At 35.8% G+C, this 18,626-nt stretch overlaps 1 protein-coding gene across 6 annotated transcripts in view; it reads right to left on the reverse strand.

The window, feature by feature from the left end:
- Nucleotides 1–18,626, reverse strand: part of EXOC4 (exocyst complex component 4) — a 953,704-nt gene that overhangs the window by 812,673 nt on the left and 122,405 nt on the right. For all 6 annotated transcript variants that reach the window (XM_037836132.1, XM_037836133.1, XM_037836135.1 and 3 more), the window contains one exon: nt 864–1,107. In XM_037836132.1, the coding sequence (XP_037692060.1) occupies nt 864–1,107 (244 nt within the window). The remainder of the gene's footprint in view (nt 1–863; nt 1,108–18,626) is intronic.

Here is an 18,626-nt window from a genome sequence, read left to right on the forward strand (position 1 = left end):
AACAAATGAGAAGACCCTATGCTCTGATATTAAACTATAGTTTCCATTGGCCTTTTTCCCATGCCAAACAAATTCTTCCCTTGTACAGTCTGGTGTGTGTGTGTGGGGGGGGTGTTTGGGGGTGGGGAAAGGCAGGGGAATGAAAGAGGGAATGGAGATTCCTTTACAGTGAATCTCGGGTTTTCCAGGAAAGCCCCAATTTCAAATATTTGTGCCATTGTCAGTCTCAACATTAGTCTACAATGTCCTAAAATCTGGTTGGCCAAACATGAACTCCATGATATGATTACAATTTTAGTTTTCCCCTTATAAAACAGGAATTGTGAAATCCAAATCCTATTAGTTATTATAAATAAATATAGCAATTCCTGACACTGATTTGACTCTTGGCTAATATTACTACTCATTAAAGAAGAAAGCATGGGACAGAAAAGAGTCCAGGGACTCTGAAATTAAATAGACACGTGTTCAACTTTAGGACTAGCTACTTGCTCTGTGACCTTGAGCTACTTAATGTCTGGCCGCTGTTTCTCTCACTACAAAAAGGAGGTACAAATGGCTAGCTCATAAATTTGTAGTAAAAATTAAATGAGATAATAAACATAAATTGTCTTGAAAACAGCTTAGTACTTAGTGCATATGTTCTTTCATTCATTTATTTGAGTATGGACAATATGCTTAAAACTTCTCAAGTACATCCAAAATCAGACAGCTGGCTTATGCCTAGTCAATCTGTTTTCAAATATCAGGGTTTATATTAAGTACAGTGTCCCACATTCAAGAAAAAAGCATCTACTTACCCCCATCCAAGAAAATGAATAATAAATAGTTACCAAAAAAACAAGAACTGTACCCCCAACTACCTTGGCTGGTTCTCTGCAGTGAGGTTCTCTCCCCTCTGATAGCCACTGTCTGCCACCTGAGTTGTAGACCTCTTCACAATTTGCTTTAGCTCCTGCTCCAAGCGCTCTTTGATTGCCTTAACTGTCTCTGGGATCTTCTTCAGCTTGGCCAGTCCCTTGATAAGGATGCCCATAAAAAGGTTACTGTTCTCCTCTGGATCCAATTCCAAATCCTCCTTGATCTCCTGCAGGTTTATCTCCCTCACTGTAAAATAAACAAAATAACATACACACAATCCATTACAAAATTTGAAAACAGAGAGGGTCTCATAAACGGGGTCACTGCTTTCGTTACTCCCTGAAAGGAGTCAGAGAATAATTCTTAATTAAACATATTTAGATAGCAGCTATCCAAGAATCACAAAATAACAGTCATATGCCTCAAATCATTACATAAGTTAGTAATAAGAGGCACAAGCAATGAAAACATAGTAAGCAAATCTTCAAGGAAAGTTTTCCATAGACTACCACTCCTACAATGCATCAGTCAATGACATTTATTAAGCACTCACTGTTTACGAAACATCATACTAGGTGGGTGTTGCAGGGGAATGCTTTGAGGAAAAGAACAATGAAGAGACATTTTTTTTAAAAATAACCTTCTATTTTTCTTTAAACATATGTCTACTACAGCATCATTATCTACCAGTGATAGGCAGGTCTTGCTATTGCATGGAAGTTTTTTTGCAACATAATCAAAAGCCTCTGTAAGATCTTTAGACTACAGCTGTCTTCCAAACCATCTGGTATGAGAGGAAGAAACACCCCAGAAGTATTAGAAGTGGGTGGGGGTGGACTGGTGAACTGAGGCCTCTATTATCTACTGAAAGTCATAAACCATCCCCACAAAATAATGCACATACATGAAAAACTTTTTATTAAGCGTTATTTCAGGGGTTTCACAACCACCAAAATGACCACAGATTAAACAGCTGGATTAAGATAGGCAAAGCAAAAGTGAGTAAATGCCTGAAGACGGACCCAAAAAACTAAATGTTTCCCACCATCGCCCTCTCTCCTCCACCACTCAGACCAACAAATGGAAGGTTTTTTAAACATCTGATATCCTGAAAGAATGAATGCTTTCCTCTTCAGTAGATTCAAGCTCAACTGTAATACACGCCCACTCTGAAGTTTTCACCAGCACTAGAAAGGTATTGAAATCTGTTTATTTACGGAAGAATGTTACTATATCAGTATACAGAGTAAGTCCTCAGAGAATCATTGCATAAAGTCTCAAAAACATATACATTAGATGACACAGAATCTGTAAAGGCTATTCTCCTCAGTCCCCACCTCATCCCCCTTTTCTTTTTTGGCTCCCAACTCAAAAAATGAACTCATGAATTAAAGACATTTAATGACATCCATTTATTCTTATGTGAATAAGTCCTCTACCTATATATCCATGTTGATGATGTTTTATTTAGACTTTGGATCCCTCAAAACCACAGGGAGAAAGAGAGAAGCATGTTAAAAAATGACCAAATTCACGTGGTTTTCTTTGCAGTTGGTGATATGGTATCCAAAAAATATTTTTTCAATCATAATAGTAAAACTGGGAGTAAAACAAAGAAGAATTAAGCCTCTAAAGATGACATGACAATTTTAAAAGCAAATCAAATAGAATCACTGATATTTCAAAAAATGGCATTCCAAGAATAGACATTTCAGTTACTGGTTTTGTTTTATACATGAAGGAGCTAGATACTTCAGGGAACACAATTACTAAAGCCAGCAAAACCAATCCAAACAGCAAGGGGGGAAGGTATATAGCAGCCATGGAACCATCTAAATTCAGCACATTGGAGGGGGAAAAATAAAGGAAAATTGTAAGTGCAGAACTTCAGGCAGGAAAACAGTAATAGGAATTTCAGTGAGACAGAATGTTCTTCACAAGAGAGCACAGATGATCACAAACAGGATACATGCAAAGGGTCAGGTGAAGATCACAGTTCCCTGTTATAAGAGAGAGGTAACTGTAGCTTAAATCTATAACTCCACACATTACATGGTATATAGCTACTTACATGTAAACCAATATGATTGTCTATTAAAAATATAACAAATAAGCAAGGTATGAATAATAAAATGCCACAACTCCAAATCGTACATTTGTTTTGAACCTTATATTTTTGTTTGTCTCTTGAAATCTCCTAGAGCATAAACACTGAGCAAATCCAATTTTAATTAATTTACATTATCTATTTCACTTACATCAGCTGAAAATTAAAAGGTAATTTAAAATGATAATATAATCAACCATGAAGACTAGCCTAATAATCACAAAAACCCTGTGAGGTCAGATAGAATTATTGGAACTTTATGGAAAAAGCCTCGTACAAAAATTATTTAATTGAAATTCAGCAAGACCTCACACTACTATTAGAACCAAGTGTACATATTTCCAAACTGCTATACCCTAAAACCATTGCCTAGTATCTGCATTGCTATAATACGTACTCAATGTGCAGGACTTAGAACTTTGAAATTAGAAATGTCTTACTTGCTTTCCCAATTATCTTAAATCTGATTTTTCTGCTCTTGGAATCTCACCAAATGAGGATTTCTTGAATCTGGTTGGAAGACTATCACTGACTGATAGGATAGTGCTAACTATTAAAAGATTTTTATGCCTTTTCACCAATTATTTCAACTACTGAACCCAACTGTTTCTTATTACATACACACGCGCACACACACATGCATGCATAGCTATATGCATTTATAAATATAGATATATATGTAAAAAAAGCCTAAGTGGATAGAAATCATGCCTATGGTTGGGGTTCAGTGTACTATTACAGGAAGAAGATTTAACTAAAACTCTCGTGGACTCATGACTAACTAGATGATATGTCATGTCCTTTCAAGCTCCACAATTCCACGAATCTATTAACTACAGTCTACAACTTTGCATGTGTGGATACAAGGCCTATACCTACTTACATGTATACTTATATTATCAATAGCTCATCTAAAAAAAATAAGAGATAAGCAGAGTGAATAATTCATTCATGCAGCTAAATATTTTATTAAAATACACGTTTTTTGTTCCCTAGAGAGTACATAAAGCACTTTAGACCAGTCCACGGCTTCATTCTTTTTTTCAGCAACTTGGTAAGATAAAGAAAGTAATACATGGCATAGCTATATACAAATGTCAACCAACTGTAAAAGATGAGGTCACTGGTAATACACCTTAACTTTTTATTGAATAAACTATATTATTTCATATATCATTTATAATTATACATGTGAATTAAAGTATGAGAGACAATGACAGTGTTTACTACAGAAACTCCTAGTAGATGTCACTCCTTGTACTATTCACAGTATGTAAAATACATAAAGTTCATATGTAAAATGTCAAGCTACATACAACTTGTGTGTGTTGGAGTTAAGAACATTACTGATACATGAGAACTATCTGCCACTATTGAACAGAATTCAATATAAAAAGGAACCATCAAAAGATTATCAAGCATGATTAGAACTAAACTATCAAAAGATTTACATATCCACCATGCTGTCCCACACATGGGAAACTGGCCTCAGAACACTGAAAATATTCTGAAGAAGAAAATTATCAGAAAGTTCCCACCTAAAAATAAATTATAGGAGATTTCCGTGAAGATAGCTAAATAGGGAGTGGCAGTGCTCACTCCTCTCACAAAATCAGTTAGTGGACAGGCAGAAACTGTCTGAAACAACTGTTCTGGGGCTCCAGAGAGCAGGGGAGTATTGCACAGGATCCAAGGAGGAGCAGAGCTAAAAGCCTAAGAAACTGTGGTGAAAAACTGTGAATAACTCACCTGGCCCGGGCACCTGGTGCCCATCCCCACCCTGAAGGCAAGGAGCTTCCAATCACCCCAGTCCCTGAGTAGTGGGCTGCTGCAGACTGGGAAGTCTACAGAAGCTCTCTTTCCTACAAACAGAGGAAGACACAGCCCAGTACTGAGACAGCTATTAACCAGTGAATTTAGACCATTGGGTCCAGCTGCTTTAGCCCAGCTTCAACAGGTGCCAACCAGAACATAGCAACCACCCATATCAGAGGTGAAATGGGCGGAGAGCAAAAAGAAACTCTTGTTCTTAGAACTGAAGGAAATAGGTTGCCAAAGAGCACCATCTGTTAGGCAGGCCAGGGAAGAGTACCTTCATCAAAAAGTCGTCTTGGCAAAGACTGCAGTCTGCTGGGCAAGCCAAAAAAGAACACCCTTGGGGAATAGAAATAAAGACCTTTTGTCTTCTGTCTTGACCCTGCCCCCAGTGCCATTCAGAACTGGTCAGTATCCCAGCATGTGTCCCTGGCTCTGTTTTAACTGGAAAATACTGATTAACCAAGGGTCAAAGAAGAGGATTAACCCAAACCCAATCGACAAAAAATCCTAGAAAGGAGAAACGACCTTTGGGATAATCTGAAGATAATCAGATATCCAGACATCAGCAAAAAAAAAATTACAGGCCATACTAAGAAACAGGAAGATACGGCCCTGTCAATGAAACAATTTAAAAAGAGAAAGGAGATACAGAATTTGGAACAACTAATCAAACATGTTCAAACAAATCTCCTAAACCAATACAAGGACATGGAGGAAAATATGGCTAAAGAGATAAAGGATATTAAGATGACACTGGAGGGTTAGCATAAAGAAGAATTTGAAAGCACGCAAACAAAACTAACAGAACTAAGAGAATAAAAGTAACAATAGATTAGGTTAAAAATATGCTAGAGGCATGCAATAGAAGATCTGGAAAGTAAGAAGAAAGGATCAGTGACCTAGAAGAGAGGGCATCTGAAATTGAAAAGACAAAAGAACAGATATAGAAAAGACTGGAGAAAGTGAACAGTATCTCAGGGAATTGAATGACAGAATGAAGCACACAAGCAGAGGTTCAATGGGTTTCCGAGGAGAAGAAAAGGGAAAAGGGACAGAAAGAATATTTGAGGAAATGATGGCCAAAAACTTCCCAACTCTTATGAAAGGCATAAATATACATATCCAAGAACTGCAACGTACTCTAAGCCCAGAACAAATCCAAATAGACCTACTGAAACACACATACTAATCAGACTGTCAATTGCCAAAGATAAAGTGAGAATTCTGAAAGCAGCAAGAGAAAAGCAATCTATCACATACAAGGGATGTTTAATAAGACTAAATGCAAATTTCTCATCAGAATTCATGGAGGCAAAAAGGGAGTGGTATGATATAGTTAAGATCCTGAAAGAGAAAAACTTCCAACCAAGAATTCTTTATCCAGCAAAATTTTCTTCAAAAATGAGTGAGAATTTAAAACACACACACATAAAACAAAAGCTGAGAGAGTTCATTAACAAGATACCTGCCTTACCAGAAATACTAAAGGGAGTTCTACAGACTGAAAATAAAAGACAGGAGAGGCTTAGAGGACATGTAGAAATGAAAATTATCACTACAGGCAACTAAAAGGATAAAAAGAGACACAAAACTGTGATATGACACAAAGGATGCAATGGGTGAAGTGCTGCCTTGACAATAATAATATTTAATGTTAATGGATTAAACTTCTCAATCAAAAGAGGCAGATTGGCAGAGTGGATTAAAAAAAATATGATCCACCTATTTACTGTCTACAAGAGACTCACTTAGAACCAAAGATACAAATAAGCTGACAGTGAAAATCTGGAAAAAAATATTCCACACAAACAGTAACCAAAAAAAAAAAGAGCTGGGGCAGCTATACTTATATTGGACAAAATGGACTTTAAATGCAAAACTCTCATAAGAGATAAAGAAGGATACAATATATCAATAAAAGGGGTAATACACCAAGATAAAATAACAGCCATAATAAATATCTATGCACCTAACCAGGGTGCCCCCAAATACATGAGGCAAACACTGGCAAAACTGAAGGGAGAAACAGATGTTTCTACAGTAGTTGGAGACTTCAATACACCACTTTTATCAATAAATAGAACATCTAAACAGAGGATCAATAAGGAAACAGAAAACTTGAATAGTATGATAAATGAGCTACACCTAACAGACATATATAGAACTCAGTACCACAAAACAGCAGGATACACACACTTCTCAAGTGCACACTGATCATTCTCGAGGACAGACCACATGTCGGATCACAAAAATAGGTTTCCATAAATTTTAAAAGATTGAAAGTATATAAAGCACTTCCTCTGATCATAATAGAATGTAGCTGAAAATCAGTAACAGGCAAAGAAGTGGAAAACTGACAAATATACAGAGGTTAAACAACAGACTCTTAAACAATGAGTGGGTCAAAGAAGAAATTGCAAGACAAATTAGTAAATTTCTCAATGCAGATGAAAACAAGAACACAACATGTCAAAACTTATAGGATGCAGTGAAGGCTGTGCTGAGAAGGAAATTTATATCCTGAAATGCTTACATTAAAAAAAAAGAAGAAAGAACTGAAATCAAAGATCTAACTACCCACCTGGAGGAACTAGAAAAAAGAACAGCAATCTAATCCAAAAGCAAAAAGAGGGAAAGAAATAAAAAGATTAGAGCAGACATACATACATACATACATGCATACATACATATGGCAAGCCCTTAGCTACACTGACAAAGAAAAAAAAGAGAAGCAAGTTAATCAAATCAGAAATAAAAGGGGGGTTATTACTACTGACCCCACAGAAATCTTTTAAAAAAATCATAAGAGGATACCATGAATACTGTATGCCAGCAAATTAGACAACTCAGATGAAATGGAGAATTTCCCAGAAACACACAAACTATACTGACTCTAGGAGAAATAGATCTCAACAAACCAATCTCAAGTGAAGAGACTGAAATGGTCATCAAAAACCTCCCAAAAAAGAAAAGTCCAGGACCAGATGGATTCACAGGCAAATTCTACCAATCATTCCAAAAAGAATTAATACCAATCCAGCTCAAAATCTTGCAAAAAATTGAAGAGGAGGAAACACTACCTAATTCATTCTATGAAGCCAACATCACCCTAATACCAAAGGCAGCTAAAGATACTACAAGAAAATTACAGACCAATTTCTCTAATGAATATAGATGCAAAAATCCTCAACAAAATACTTGCAAATAAAATCCAACAGCACATTAAAATAATTATACACCATAATCAAGTGGCTTTTATCCCAGTTAGGCAAGCGTGGTTCAACACAAGAAAATCAATTAATGTAATACACAACATTAACAAATCAAAGGGGAAAACCCAGATGATCATCTGGATTGATGTAGAAAAGACAACTGACAAAAATCCAGGGTCCTTTTTTTTTTAAAAAAAAAAAAAAAAAAAAAAAACTTCAAAAGGTAGGCATAGAAGGAAACATCCTCAACCTGATAAAGGCATATATGGAAAACCAACAGCTAACATAGTAGTCAATGGTGATAGACTGAAAGCTTTCCCTCTAAGATCTGGAACAAGACAAGGATGCCCACTGTCACCAATGTTATTCAACATTGTTTGTGCAAAAATTTCTTGCTGGAGCAATCAGGCAGGAAAAAGAAATAAAAGGCATACAAATTGGAAAGGAAGAAGTAAAACTCTCTCCTTTTACAGAAAGTCCTGAACAATCTACAACAAAGCCACTAGAGCTAATGAATGAGTTCAGCAAGGTGGCAGGATACAAGATGAACACAAAAAATCAGTAGTGTTCCTATATACTAGTAACAAGCAACCTGAGAAGGAAATCGAGAAAATAATTCTATTTACAATAGCAACTAAAAGAATCAAATATCTAGGAATAAATTTAACCATGCATGTAAAGGACCTGTATTCAGAAAACTACAAAGAATCAGTAATCAGAAAACTACAATACATTGCTAAAAGAAATCAAAGATGACCTAAATAAATAGAAGGACTTGCTGTACTCATGGATTGGAAGACTAAATATCATTAAGATGTCAATTCCAACCAAACTGATTTACAGAATCAACACAATCCCAAACAAAAGTCTAATAGCCTACTTTGAAGAAATGGAAAAGCCAGTTCTCAAATTTAAGGTAAGGGGCCCTGAATAGCCAAAAACAGCTTGGAAAAGAAAAACAAAGTTGGAGGACTCACACTTCCTGACTTTAAAACATATTAAAAACTACAGGATGGTACTGGCAAAAAGACAGACATATTGATCAATGAGACCTAACTGAGAATTCAGAAACAGACCTGGACATTTATGGCCACTATTAAACAAACAGAAAACTACAAGTGTTGAAGAGGATATAGAGAAATAGGAACAGTTATTTACTGCTGGTGGGAATGTAGAATAGTTCAGCCACTGTGGAAGGTAGTGTGGTGGTTACTCAAAAAGCAAAGTATAGAATTACATATGATCCAGCAATCCTGCTACTAGGTATATACCCAGAAGAGCTGAAAACAGCAACATGAACAAACATATGCATACCGATGTTTATACTAGCATTATTCACAGTTGCCAAAAGAAGGAAACTACCCACATGTCCATCAACTGGTGAATAAACAAAATGTGGTATATACATATGATGGAATATTATTCAGCTGTAAGACAAAACTAAGTCCTAATGCATGCAACAGCACTGATGAAACACTGAGGATATTATATTGAGTGAAATAAGCCAGAAACAAAAGGACAAATATTATATGAGCTCACTAAGATGAAGTAAATATATAAAGCAAACTCATGGAGTTAATATCTAGAATATAGGTTACCAGAAAATAGAATGAGGGCAGAGAATGTGTAGCTGATGTTTAATTTGTGTAGTATTTTTAATGACTGTAACTGTTTGGAAATGGATAGAGGTATGGTAGCACATTATTGCAAGTGTAATTAATAGTGCCAAATCGTGCATGTGATTGTAGTTGAAAGAGGAAGTTTAGGGTCACTGTAACTAGAAGGAAAGCTAGAGGATGAAACATGGGACTGTATAACAGTGAACCCTGCATAACAGTAATATTATAATATTCTTCCACCAACTGTAACAAAGGTACCAGACCAATGCTAAGGGTCAATAAGGGGTATGTGACTTTTCTTTCTGAAGCAATGAAAATGTTCTAAAATTGACTGCGATGATGAAAACACAACTCTGATTATACTGAGAGCCACTGATTATACACATTGGATGGAATGTATGTGAATTTTAAAAAATAAAAAAATAAAGTGCTACTGATCAAAATGGCACTATAACTTCATATTCTTAAGGTACCATATGTGCTCCAGATACAATTATAGATAAAATATAATTTGAAAAATTTAAAAGAAAGACTCTGGTCAAAATTAAGACTAACATCTCTATAGACAAGAAATACACTGAGTGGAGCCAAAAGGCTCTGGGTGGAGAAGCCACAGAGGCACGCAGGATTTGGCTTCCATGAGGTAATACAGACTGAAAGTGCTCCACTGGTCAGGTGAGCCAACTCAATCCTCCAACAAGGGCTGCAAGCACAGGAATAAATGGAGCTCTAGACCAGTGTTAGGCTGCTGGCCCCACCAAATCCTTATCCTCCATTCATGTCCAGTGGAGGTACTAGATCAACCATGTATCTTAAATACCATTCATTTCACCAATGAAAAAGTACTAACATCTTTTATTATAATCAATGCACCCACTGGTGGAGACTGAGAGAGTGATATCTGACGTAATGGTTGTCTCTTGAGTATAGAATCTTGATTAGGGTCTTTCAAATGTTAACAACCCCTGGAGTGTGAATTCCTGATTAAGGTACTTCAAAAAATGTTAACTAAGCTCCCCTAAGGTGTACATTACATTACATTAAAGAAAACTGTGCACAATATTACACTTCATTCCTGAAAGGATGCTGAAAAAGCTGTTGCCAACCACTACTTGGGCTATCATTTAAATGAACCTACAAGTTAACACAGCCTCGTGGTAAGACTATGCCTTGGTCTGCAATACAGAGGTAGTTCCGGTTCAGAGGTAGAGAGAAAAACCGCAGTGCCATGTGTTACAAAGTACAATAAATATGCACTATTCCTTTCACATGTTAAAGAGGACCAAGGGGGAATGATGGTATGTCTCCTTACAGGTTGAGGTAGAATCAAAAGCTTACTGGACAAAAATTTTTTAACAAACAAAAAACTAACAACCTTCTGCTCTATAATGTTCACATGGGAGAGCACTTGATATGCATGGTCTTGTTTAGAGAAAGGGAGATTTACCTTTGAAGGTCAAAGAAAAGCAGGCAGTGCAGAAGAGGCTATTAAAATTATAAGGAGGAAGGATAACAGCAGAGACAACAGCAGACAAATAAACTGATAGATTTATACTGATATTCACTAAAAGTACTAGGTTTCAGTCCTTTGTTAATGTATTTTTTTAAGTCCAATTGCCCAGAGAGACAGCATGATGTAGTGGAAAGAACCAGAGTTCGGTGTCATACAATTTTCGATTTAATTATCATCTCTAGCACTTGCTAATTGTGTGATCTCCCTCAAGTCACTTAATTTTGCTGGACCTCATTTTCTTCATCTGCAAAGTGGAGATAATATTATCTACCTCACAGAATAGTGGATAGCACATGAGGCAAAATGGCATCAAAACTTAAAAAGAAGAAAAATAGTTTTTTTTTTTTTTAAAAAAAAAGACTTTTAAAATTTCCAGCTTTGGAAACTTACAGCTTGCTGCAGACAACGGTGTCTGCCCAGGTCCCCATCTCCCAGTACTTCCTCCAAAAACAATACAGGACAAGAAAAAGGTGAAAAAAAGCTACATAAAAACCAAGAACTCAGCATAAAAAGATGACAGAAATTACCAAAAATTCCAAATAATGGTAAATAAAAATAAGAAATAAACCTAATCCCAGCAAGTGTTCTCTCATGCTCCCACCCCAGTCTAGCTTGGCCACAAGGCTTTTAACAGGAGCAAAAGTAGATGACAAAAAATGATGAGTAGAGAAGAGGGGAGTTAGTGACTAAACTAAGGTTGATCTTGGGCCAACACCAAAGTCAGCTCTAAATTTCAGAATACTAAAAGAGTATTCTGAATACCTAGCTCATCAGAGCATGTACTATAGAGAACGGTCTTAAAATTAGAAACAATTTAGGTTTTGAGACATACTATTTCTGAAGAAAAATAAGACAAAAAGGAAGAGAGAAATGCCCTTTGGCCATTTGGAGTTTAAGGAAGAAAAAAGCAAAAAGGGAAAATTCAGAGTCCTACAAGATTGAGAGAACCCAACCCAAAATTGAAGAACACAACCTTTCTCACACCACCACCAAAAACAAAACAAAACACACACACACACACATCTCTCTATAGCTCTATAGTATCTGGACTCTGGACTTTGCTAAACTGACAGAAGAGGGAGCCAACGAACTAGGAGTTCTGTAAAACACCCCAGTATCACAAAAATGAACAGCATCATACAAAGCTATTACATACAAAGAATCATACAAAGTTATTACAAAAATCAGAAAATCCAACACACATCAACAGAATAAAATTCTCTCCAGCAAAACAACCATGAAGCATAAGAAAACAAGAAGACAACACTCTAAATGGAAATAAATATAATCAAACAAGAATGTGGAGATATGAAAAGCTACCTTGAATCAGAAATTCAGAAAGAGACCTGGGGAAAAAAAAAAAAACAGGAAGGTATGAAAAGAGAATTGATTAAATTCAGAAAAGAAATGGAAGAAAAAGGCAAAATTATCTGATTTATGAAGAATGAATTATAAAATGTTGAAGGGAGAACAGATTCAAAGATAATCTTATAAGGGGTATTGAGGAAACTCAAGGATTCACAATACAGAATAAAAAGGAGATAAGAAAGAAGTAAAAAGATAAAGAGAAACTAGTGGAAATGGAAGACAGGAAAAGAAAATACAATACCAGAGTGATACAGAAGAAAAACAAACAATGGAATAAAATACTTAAAATTATAAGCCAAGAAAACTTGCCCAAATTTAAAAAATCTTGAATCTATAACATAAAGAGCTCTTTGAGTGTGCTGGTTTGTATATAGTATGTTCCCCAGAAAAAGCCATATTCTTTAATGCAATCTCATGGGGGCAGATGTATTAGTGTGGATTAGGTTGGAACCTATTGGTTCAGTATTTCCATGGAGATGTGGCCCCGCTCATTCAGCATGGGCCTTGATTAGTTTACTGGAGCTCTAAAAAAGCTCAGACAGAAGGAGCTCACAGCTAACTGTAGCTGAGACAGACATTTTGAAGACAGCCATTGGAAGCCGATGCAGACATTTTGGAGAATGCCATTTTGAAACGCAACCTGGGAGCAAGGAGACACCAGCCATGTGCCTTCCCAGCTAACAGAGGTTTTCCGGATGCCAATGGCCTTTCTCCAGTGAAGGTACCCTTTGTTGATGGACACTTTATGGCCTTAAGACTATAACTGTGTAACCAAATAAACACCCTTTATAAAAGCCAGTCCATTTCTGGTGTTTCACATTCCAGCAGCATTAGCAAACCAGAACAATGAGTATCTGGGAAAATTAATCTAAAATGATCAAACACCTACTGGCAAAAATATCTAATAACTTACAAAAGCAAAAATAAATAGACTTGCATCAGAACTTTCAAAAACAACATAAAAAGGAAGGCAACAATGGGGCAGCATTTTTTAAAAAAAAACTTGAAAGATGAAAGTGTGAACAAAGGAATTTCTTTCAAGTACCAAAGTTATAGGGGGAAAAAAAAAAGTTTTCAACTGAGGGAATTCTGCACCCACGAACCCTTTTTAAGGAATCTACTGGATGATGAGCTTCAGCAAACCAAGAGATGAATGGGAAAACTTCAGCAAAAAAAAAAAAAAGAATGATGATGGGCATTTTAAATATTTAAATGTAGATTTAAGGCTAAAACAAATGTAAGAATGAGGATAGAAAACAAATATACAAAAGTAGTATGATGTAAAAAAGTAAAAATAATGCAACTAAAAATGGGAGAAGGAAAGAAAAAGACAGACAAAAGAATAAGTTTATTGAGTAACACACAATAAACAGGAATTAAAGGATACCAATAAACACTGATAAACCAAGCAATAAAGGATTAAATAAGAAAACAAGGAACTAGAGCATTATTAAGGGGTATATACATAAAGACAACCATTAGAATAAAAATACAAACCTTTCCTACAATAAAAACATTTTGGATAACTTAAAGAGCAAAGAATATCTTGTATAGAGAGAAACACAGCAAATGTAATTGTTGGGGATTGAGTAATGTACCCCACAAAAGACATATTCAGATCTTAATCCTATTTCCTGTGGGTGTGAAACTATTTGTAAATAAGATCTTCTGAAGATGTTATTATTAGTTAAGGTATGGCCAAACACAATCAATGTAGATCTTAATCCTCATTACTGGAGGATTTATGAAAAGAGGAAAGTCAGAAGCAGTCAAAAGAAGCCAGAAGGCATAAGACAAGGAGTTTTTACTTTTCTTCTTTCATTTTTCTTCTTCCCAGACTGAATGATTTCAATTCTCTTATCTTCAAGTTCACTGATTTTTTCTTCAGCCAGTTCCAATCTGCCCTTGAACCACTCAAGGGAATTTTTAATTTCTGTTTGCTTATAATAGCAAAATATTGAAAACAACCTGAATCCTCACACATAGGAGAGTGTTTTAATATACTATGGTGAATCCACACAATGGAGTACCATGCAGGTGTAAAGAAAGAATGAGAGCTACCAACCTGTCCAACTACTCAGCTAAACTAGTGACAGCCTGGGTGTCTCAGTGGGTCTGTGAGTCACTATGGTGAGGATGTGGCTATTCAGGTGGCTGCTAAATACCTGGTGCCCAAGCAGAAAAAGTGCTTCTTGCGTTTCTAGCACCTTCCACTCTCTATCAGCAGTGCCTGAACTTCAACAGAGAGAATTCATGCAAGAAAACATCAAATATGTTTTGACAGAAAGAGTTTCTGGCTAACACAAGAGACTGGCTAACACAATGAGAGAAGTCACTCTTCTGTCAGTAACTTGCTTCAAGGGCCTTTGGTGGGATTGGTTCTAAGTTGGTACTTGCAGAGCCTTCTTAAACTTTTAGAATATGAAAATAAGGGCCTGGAGGATCAACAGTTCTTGGATAACTTTCTACAAGTACTAATTAAAGTCAGAAACAGACACAATGATGTAGTTCCTATAACAGCCCAAGGAGTGATTTAATACAGTAAGTATGGGTTTGATCCTTTCATTAGCAATAACATCCAATATTTTCCAGTTGGTTTTATATCAACCACATGTCTTTCCTCATGCTTATTAACCAGCAAACAAATCTATTTAGCAGTGACCCTAATACTGCTCATCCTAAACACAGGAAAATGCTGACCCAACCTCTAATGTGGGCAATGCTGTGAAAGGTGCACACAAACCAGGCTAAGGATAGAACTACCATATGACTCGGCAATCCCACCACCAGGTATATAATGAAAATAATTGAAAGCAGGGACTCAAACAGATACTTGCACACTAATGTTCACAGCAGCATTTTTCACAATTGTCAAAAGATAGAAGCAACCCAAGTGTTCATCAACCACTGGATAAAGAAAATGTGATATATACATACAATGGATTATAATTCTTCCGTAAAAAGGAATGAAGTCCTGATACATGCAACAAAATGGATGAACCCTGAAGACATCATGTTGAGTGAAATAAGCCAGACACAAAAGGACAAATATTATATGATCTCACTGATTTGAAACAATTAGAATAAGCAAACTCATAGCGTCAGAATCTACAATATAGGTTACCAGGGGATGGGGTGGGGATGTGGAATGGAAAGTTACACTTAAAATATACAGGATTCCTATTTGGAATGATGGTAATCTTTTGGTAATGGATGGTGGTGACAGTAGTACAACATTGTGAGTACAATTAACAGCACTGAAATACATATATCTAAATATGATTTAAAGGGGAAATGTTAGATTGTATATATTGTAACAGAAAATAACAAACCAAAAAATCCATGGAAGTATACTACACAAACAGTGAACCCTAAGCTAAACCATGGACTTTAACAGTACACTTATAAAAATGTGTCATCAATTGTAAACAAATGTTCCACATCAATGCAAGGTGTTGGTGGTGGGGCAGTAGATAGGAATCCAGTATTTTATGCATGATTTTTCTATAAACCCACAACTTCTCCAATAAAGGAGAGAAGAAAAAAAAAGATAAGTAACCAAAGTCATGGCATCCCACTTCAAAAAACAGACCATTTTAACTTTATGTATTCAATCTAAATCCAGCCTGGAGCTTCTAAGAGATCCCTTTAGCTGGATTTAGTAATGGCTTAACAATTTATTGTGTATGCTAGATATTTTCAAGGAGAACTCAAACTCTATTGCATAGAAGGAGCAAGTACTGATACCTTCATTTACATGAAGGCCCTTTCAAGTGAACCATTTGAGAGACTTCCAGTTTTTAATAAATTGGCATTGGCCACTACAAGCCCACAACTGAAACTGAAGATTGGAGCAATCCTCACAGTGAACCCAGAGATAATTCAAGATGCGGGGCTAAACAGGACAAAATCAGGACTAACAGAACTTTCTAGAGAACTGAATGCCCTGGTCCTCTCTGTGAAGAAAGACTGTCTTCTTCTGCAAATCAACCAGATAGAACTCCATTCCTTCACCGATTCTAAGTGTGGCACGATAGTTATTCCAGTGCTTGCTTGGTGCAAAAAGAAATAGAGGACGTATAAGCCAAAAACTACTGAGATTGATTGGGGAATAGATGGAAACCCAGTAGAAACAGTAGAGAAATGGGAATGGGAATGGGACAGAAGAGATGGAGTGGGGGAAGTGACACTTCTCTGAGTATTATTTTATATAGTTCTGACACTTAGAACATGACTATTTCACATGTTCCCCCAAATTAATAAATAAGTAAAATCAACCAGGATGTGGGGGTAACCACGAATAAAATGCAAACAAGAACAAATGAATTTAACTGTATTGCAAATAAAAAACATAATCATCCTGAGTGGGTTGGGGAAAATAACTAGTCTAAGTAACTTTGGACATTGACTATTTTGACTATATACTAACATGTTTTAAAAAAAAAAAAAAGAAAAAGAAAAAGAATGGTTTGCAAATATTGTCCTCAAGTAAATAAATTTGGTTCTCACAGGGTCATGGATAAGCATGTCTGAAATTATTGTATGTGTATAGTAGGACTGCACAATTAAATATACTGTAGATAATGAGAACTAGGCTTTGCACTGTTGGAGGAAAGGAGAAAGGCTATAATGGCTGTAGATTGATTTGGAATTGGAGATAAACATATGAACTCATGTTTTAAATATAAGTACAGATGGACAGTAATAAATACCCATCTGTGTCTATGTGTGTCTGTGCATACACATGTATGAGTGTATGAGTGTGTATGTGTGTTTGTGTGTGTGCATTTCCTGGCTCTGTCAACTAAAAAGACCTACAGCAATGACATAACAGTAGCAATGAGTACAATCAGGTCCTGTGAACTCAGTTTTTAAATATCATTATCCAATAAAAGGAAACAGAGGTCCTTAAAGAAACACTAATTCCAAGGCTGGGACTGGGAAAGTATAAGGTAAGCCAGTTTTGTGGTGCCAGAAAGTAAGGAAATGTTCAAAAAATGATGGAGGCATGTTAGAAGGACACATGAGCCAACAGGAAGGACATCCTAATCCCCAAATTTGGGTCAATTTGAGCAACAAAATAAATAATAATAGTAACATTATAATTCAGAACAAAATGAATATCCATGAATTCTTAATGATATAAATAAATAATTGAATAAAGAAAGAAAAAGAGAAGAGAGAGCTTTTCCTCACAATAGAATTCTAATTAGTAAATGTAGAAGGCAAACACAGTTTGGCAAACACCTCGTAACTGCTGCAGGGAAGAATCGATTGAGGCATGTGCTGCATTTAAAATGAGAAAGAAAAATAAATTGTTGGTAATTTAAAAATACAGAGCCTGGTATAGAGTTAGTACTAAAAAATTAAGGTTAAAAACCAAAAGGACAAAAATACAATCTATAGCTTTCCATCTAGCAGAGGGGTAAATAAGCAGAAAAAATTAGAACAAATGTCACACTTAATGTTGTTATTTCAGAGGCATTCCCTTTACAGCCACACTATCAACTCTGCCCTTCAATGTTATACTTCAGGTTGCAGCTCTACAAAAATAAACAAAAAGAAAGGAGAGAAGGGGAGTGAATAACTTTTAAATTTTAAAGAAAGGCAAAACTATTTTTAACTGCAGACACTGTTTACATACAAAATTCAAGAAAATACACAATGAAAATTTTTTAATACCTTGGCAAAATTCCTAGATACAAAATCAACTCAAAAGAAACTTTTCAGTATTATAAGCAAACAGAAAATGTAATGAAAATACCATTCACAGTAACAAGGAAAAATATAAAATACTCAGAAAAGCATCTAGTAAAAAATAAGCAGGACATTCATGGATCAAAAAATTAAATGAAGATGTATCTTCAATTCATAGATGGGAAGCCCCAATAAAAGATGGAAATTCTTTCTATTCTGTAAATTAAAAGAAATTCCAATCAAAATCTCAGCAGTGTTATTAAAGGAACTTGATACCCCGATTCTAAAATGTATCTGAAAGAACAAAGGACCAAGAATAACATACATAACTTTGCAGATGACCAAGTTGGGAATACTTCCCTTGCCAGGCGTCAAAATAAATGATAAAGCTATAGATATTTAAAAGTGCAGTATTGACACATAGATAGGTA

The sequence above is a fragment of the Choloepus didactylus genome, chromosome 5 (genome assembly GCF_015220235.1).
Source record: "Choloepus didactylus isolate mChoDid1 chromosome 5, mChoDid1.pri, whole genome shotgun sequence".
Lineage (NCBI taxonomy): Eukaryota > Metazoa > Chordata > Mammalia > Pilosa > Megalonychidae > Choloepus > Choloepus didactylus.